The following is a 6,051-nucleotide window of genomic DNA, read 5'->3' as shown; positions in this document are numbered from 1 at the left end:
TGTCGATTCTACCTTAATTTTGTGATTCAGTGTATATTTACTTCATGATTTATGTATGTATTTATTTTATGATTTCATGTTTTAATGTTAGATGAGATTATTTCAATTAATTCCATAAAATTTTGTGATTAGTTAATTTCCCAGCCCTAACATACTCTCTCTCTCTCTCTCTCTCTCTCTCTCTCTATATATATATATATATATATATATATTTATATATTTATATATATATAAAATCCTAAGCCTAAAAGTGCAACAATTTTGGGCAACGATGTTATGCAACTTTTTTATGTCACATTTTTTGTCACTGTTTGAATCGGCTTATTTTAAAACCTACATATATATATATGTTTGGTATCATTCTTTTCAGGATTTATCAAACTTTAATGTAATGTTGTTAGATTTTTAGATTCCTATTCTGTTTTTAAATTATAAACTTAAAAATATCAAGAACTCACATCCCGTGAGACAAGAATTTGTGCCAAAGATATACCCATGCCTGGGGCTAGAAATAAAAGACAAAGAGTAGATATTAAAGACAGATGCTGTACAGGTTTTTAAATGTTCAAAGCGTCGCAAGAGATGCAGATCACGCGGCACAGCAGCAGCAGCAAGCCAGCAGCTGATCGAGCAAAGAGGAGGTGAAAAAAAACAGTATTTGTTTCCCATTGTATCACCATTTAAGACGGGGTTTCGGAGGAGCAACCACGTCTCCTTTGGGTGTGTTCAGCCCCCCTCTTCACAACATGAGCGGCAGAGACACAGAAAAGAGGGTGTTGTCGAGAGAAGCGAGCAGGGTTAAGCCCCTTAGTATATATATATATATATATATATATATATATATATATATATATATATATATATATATATATATATATATATATATATATATATATATATATATACTCAGCAAAAAGAAACGTCCCTTTTTCAGGACTGTGTATTTCAACAATAATGTTTTAAAAATCCAAATAACTTTACAGATCTTCATTGTAAAGGGTTTAAACAATGTTTTCCATGCATGTTCAATTAACCATAATCAATTAATTAACATGCACCTTTGGAATGGTCGTTAAGACCTTAACAGCTTACAGAAAGTAGGCATTTAAGGTCACAGTTCTAAAAACACAGGACACTAAAGAGACTTGTCTACCGACTGTGAAAAACACCCAAAGAAAGATGCCCAGGGTCCCTGCTCATCTGCGTGAACGTGCATTAGGCATGCTGCAGGGATATGGCAAGCCAAATTATCATTCAGAGATATCTTTAAATCATTTAAAGATATCTTAAAAACATTTAAGGATATCTCTAAATCTTTTAAAGATATCTTTAATTGATTTACAGATATCTTTAAATGAGTTACAGATATCTTTAAATGAACACTTGCGTATTTAAAGATATCTTTAAATGATTTACAGATATCTTTAAATGAATTACAGATATCTTTAAATGAGCACTTGCGTATTTAAAGATATCTTTAAATGATTTACAGATATCTTTAAATGATTTGCAGATATCTTTAAATGAGCAACGTATTTAAAGATATCTTTAAATGATTTACAGATATCTTTAAATGAGCACTTGCGTATTTAAAGATATCTTTAAATGATTTACAGATATCTTTAAATGAATTACAGATATCTTTAAATCACTTCCTCTTTATTTAGAGATATCTTCAAATGAATTACAGATATCTTTAAATCACTTCCTCCTTATTTAAATATATGTTTACATCACTTCCTGCTGAACTAACAACATCTCTGGATCATATTTATTTTCTAGCAGCCAGTAATCATGGCAGAAACATCAGGAGCACGTTCTGTTCTCAGGGAAGTCAAAAATATCCTTAGAACCTTTCAGCGAAATGCAGAAGAAGGCTCTTTGGAAATTAACAATTCTAATTTGAGGTTGCTTCAAATGACCAAAACACAGTTTGACAGAATTTCAGTACAAATACCAGAGAACATTCGTATAGAAATATCACATTCTTTAGAGGATTTGTTGAGTTTCTTTGAAAATATGGAAGATTCTCAGTCAAGCAGTAGTACTTTTACAACTCAACGCAGACGAGAAGGTATGTTATCTTAAAATAAATGAATGGAATGTGTATACTGCATAAGTCCTATATACAGAGGAACAAAAGCTAATTTAATATTTTGTTCTAAGTATCCCTCTTGAGAAAAGGAAATAAAACAATGCAAATTCAGGATATTTAGTTATTCTTAATTTCTAGTCAAGGAGAATGTTGCTCAAGAGGTGGTGAAGGAAGTGGAAATAATTTTGATTCAAAGGCACCAAAAGATTTTATATGTGTAAATAGCTTAGGTTTGAATGACTAATTACCTAAGGTAATAGCCTACTTCATCTTAAAAAACATTCAAAATCACTATTTGGGATGTGACAGTCAGTCTACCTCACTCTTCCTTATATGTTTTTATATGTAATCTCAAAATTAAATGTAAGTTTTTAGTAATATTTACTGTACATCCATTTCACATTAAACTTTAAATATGTCAGTTACAATTTGTGAGTTTAAACAGTCAAAACTAGACCACAAAATTGAGGTATTTTATCTTCTATATTCATTTTAAAAGAGATGAATATTATAATGGTTGTGAGGTTTATGCAATAAACAACAATATAACACACAGGTGGCCATGGTTTACCAAAGATATTGATTACTAGAGAACAACTTCAAATTTATATTTTACGAGGATATACTGGACAGAAGATTGCTGACCACTTAGGTTGTTCTGTGTCATATATCTACAAGAGACTTAAAAAGGAAGGACTGTCCCCACGCAGTAAATTCAGTGGCATTACTGACAATGAACTTGATAATGAAGTAAAACTGCTCCATTCTCAATATCCAAATTCTGGGACAGAGGTAAGTTTTTTTTTTTTTGCTTCTAGAAATTTAATTATTTTTATTTGCATATTTTATATGTAGTAACAATGTGGAGTGTACAAGTTTCCCCCATGTTTGTGTTGTCTCTGCAGAAATATTTTTTTCTCACAATGCAAAGGCCAAGGATATTACATTAATCTTTTTTGGAATATTATGGGTAAATGTGTTTAGCTCTACTCTTTCATTGGCTTGGGTTCAGTTTCTCTTCCTTTCTTTAACCTACAGTAGTTCTGCCCCAGTGACCTCTGCTTCTCTGCAATCACTTATTAAGTTTGGTTGATGTGGTATTTTAATGCAGAACTTTAAAAAGTTAGAAGAAGCCTTTCATTAATTAATCCTGTGATTATACACACACACACACGTGTGCACACACACACACACACACACCAACATATTAGTGTACTTTAGCTTACTAAAACATTCCTGCTGTATGAATTCCTAACAGATGATCAGTGGATATCTTAGAGCAAAGGGATTAATTGTACAAAGAAAAAGAATACGCAGCTCTTTAATGAGAATTGACCCTATGAGTACTGCAGGAAGATGGGCCCAGGTAATCCAAAGAAGATCATACCGAGTTGCATCCCCAAACAGTCTCTGGCACATGGACAGCCACATGAATTGATAAGGTAATTCATTCTTGTACAGCTGTATGGTATATTAGGTAGCTCTTACACTTTTAGTTACCTGCATTATTTATTACTGAATTTGATCTGAGCAAGGTAAGCCAGTTTATTGTAATCTCATTCATTTGAGAAAAGTAATAGAATATCAATTTTCTGATCAAAAAATATTTAGGATATATAATTTATGTTCTGGTTTCCTTTAAATATTTTTTTTTTGTAGATGGGGATTTACTGTTCATGGATGTATTGATGGATTCTTGCGTCTTATTCCGTATTTAAATTGTGCATTGGATAACAAATCATTCACAGTTTAAAAGTTTTTTGCAAGGCTGTTGTGAAGTATGGCTTACCATCTCGAGTAAGATCAGATCATGGAGGAGAAAATACTCAAGTAGCACTACTCATGAATATCCTGAGAGGACTGCAGCGTGGTAGCCATATTACTGGACAATCAGTACACAACCAAAGAATTGAAAGGCTTTGGAAAGACGTATTCTCACAGGTCATTGAACCATTTTACAAGGAATTCTATGAAATGGAGGATCTTCGTATTCTGAATCCAGACAATAATGTACACATAGCATGTCTTCATTTAGTGTACCTTAATGAAATTAACAAACGACTTGAACTATTTAGAAATGGTTGGAATATGCACAGAATTAGAACAGAAGGAAACCGAACACCAGAACAGATTTGGTCAGATGGGCTTCTCATCACAAATTCTGCTCCATCAGATGCTACTATTCAACAACTTTTATTAGAAAACTTACAAAGAATTGGGGGGCCAGCTTTAATTTCTTCTGATGTGACTGAGGAAGAAGAGTCATCCAACACATTAAATTTAACTAATCAGCAGATGGAAATGCTTTCTGCTGAATTTCAGCATGGAGATGGATTACAGGATAACTATTCTCGATGTGTCCGTTGTGTTGTTCAGCTTTTACAATCTAATGCAGACAGCACTGCATCATCAGCTTAACATCATATTGGAAAAAGAATTAAGAGAGTTGTCAACCATGATTTCATTTTCAGTTTTAGTATTATTGGAAGAACCCTAAACATATAATTTCATGTTACATTTTTTTTATAATTTTCTGTTTTTTATTGTGCTGGCAGTAAATATAATAGGTTTACAATTATGCTTAGTAAACAGTCTCTTTCTTTGACTGTATCTTTAATGGATGTACTGTATGTCTTATATTTCCTGATGCTGTAACATACTGCCTTAAAATACACATGCACAAGCAGACATATAAAGAAAAATCAACTTTACTTTCAGTTTCTAAATTGCAAAAGAATTGTGAAAATGTCTGATGTTTAGGTACAGTGGACAGTAGGGCAGAATGTAATTTCAGAGTCATAGAAAAAATAAAATCAAGGAAAGGTAAATGTTAAAAATAAAAAAAACATTCAGCAAACACTTTAAATAGACAAAAGAAATTTGAGTTAAAACAGTATGTAACAGAAGGGATTGGAAAATTTAAACTATGAACTGTGCAAAAGAAAATGTTACTTTAGAATAGTTATTAGTCATATTAAATACTAGACCGAGAGCAAAAAAAAAATTAATTTGACCATACTAAATTTAACATTAACCTACTAAAATGTCCATCCATCCATCCATTCTCTTCCGCTTATCCGAGGTCGGGTCGCGGGGGCAGCAGCTTAAGCAGAGAGGCCCAGACTTCCCTCTCCCTGGCCACTTCTTCCAGCTCTTCCGGGAGAATCCCAAGGCGTTCCCAGGCCAGCCGGGAGACATAGTCCCTCCAGCGTGTCCTGGGTCTTTCCCGGGGCCTCCTCCCGGTTGGACATGCCCGGAACACCTCACCAGGGAGGCGTCCAGGAGGCATCCTGATCAGATGCCCGAGCCACCTCATCTGACTCCTCTCGATGCGGAGGAGCAGCGGCTCTACTCTGAGCCCCTCCCGGATGACTGAGCTTCTCACCCTATCTTTAAGGAAAAGCCCAGACACCCTGCGGAGGAAACTCATTTCAGCCGCTTGTATTCGCGATCTCGTTCTTTCGGTCACTACCCATAGCTCATGACCATAGGTGAGGGTAGGAAGGTAGATCGACTGGTAAATTGAGAGCTTTGCCTTACGGCTCAGCTCCTTTTTCACCACGACAGACCGATGCAGAGCCCGCATCACTGCGGATGCCGCACCGATCCGCCTGTCGATCTCACGCTCCATTCTTCCCTCACTCGTGAACAAGACCCGAGATACTTGAACTCCTCCACTTGGGGCAGGATCTCTCCCCCAACCCTGAGAGGGCACTCCACCCTTTTCCGGCTGAGGACCATGCTCTCGGATTTGGAGGTGCTGATTCTCATCCCAGCTGCTTCACACTCAGCTGCGAACCGATCCAGAGAGAGCTGAAGATCACGGCCTGATGAAGCAAACAGGACAACATCATCTGCAAAAAGCAGTGACCCAATCCTGAGTCCACCAAACCGGACCCCTTCAACAGCCTGGCTGCGCCTAGAAATTCTGTCCATAAAAGTTATGAACAGAATCG

General features: G+C 35.6%; 1 protein-coding gene across 1 annotated transcript; it reads left to right on the top strand.

The window, feature by feature from the left end:
• Positions 1-1,720: 1,720 nt before the first annotated feature.
• LOC120537495 lies at positions 1,721-3,833 on the top strand. The gene is made up of 4 exons (XM_039766478.1): positions 1,721-2,074; positions 2,652-2,887; positions 3,354-3,537; positions 3,755-3,833. The coding sequence occupies exons 1-3, from the start codon at positions 1,795-1,797 to the stop codon at positions 3,531-3,533; spliced, it is 696 nt and encodes a 231-aa protein (XP_039622412.1). The 5' UTR covers positions 1,721-1,794; the 3' UTR covers positions 3,534-3,537; positions 3,755-3,833.
• Positions 3,834-6,051: the final 2,218 nt, after the last annotated feature.

This window comes from Polypterus senegalus, chromosome 10 (genome assembly GCF_016835505.1).
Source record: "Polypterus senegalus isolate Bchr_013 chromosome 10, ASM1683550v1, whole genome shotgun sequence".
Classification (NCBI taxonomy): Eukaryota; Metazoa; Chordata; class Cladistia; order Polypteriformes; family Polypteridae; genus Polypterus; species Polypterus senegalus.
Note: the sequence above shows the minus strand (reverse complement) of the source record. Positions and strands in the feature narration are given on the sequence as shown.

Bases quoted from the DNA above. Each gene is read 5' to 3' on its own strand.
- LOC120537495 (XM_039766478.1), top strand. From the start codon at position 1,795: ATGGCAGAAACATCAGGAGCACGTTCTGTTCTCAGGGAAGTCAAAAAT. The intron at 2,075-2,651 runs GTATGTTATCTT...TATAACACACAG, and splicing joins AACTCAACGCAGACGAGAAG to GTGGCCATGGTTTACCAAAG. The intron at 2,888-3,353 runs GTAAGTTTTTTT...AATTCCTAACAG, and splicing joins ATCCAAATTCTGGGACAGAG to ATGATCAGTGGATATCTTAG.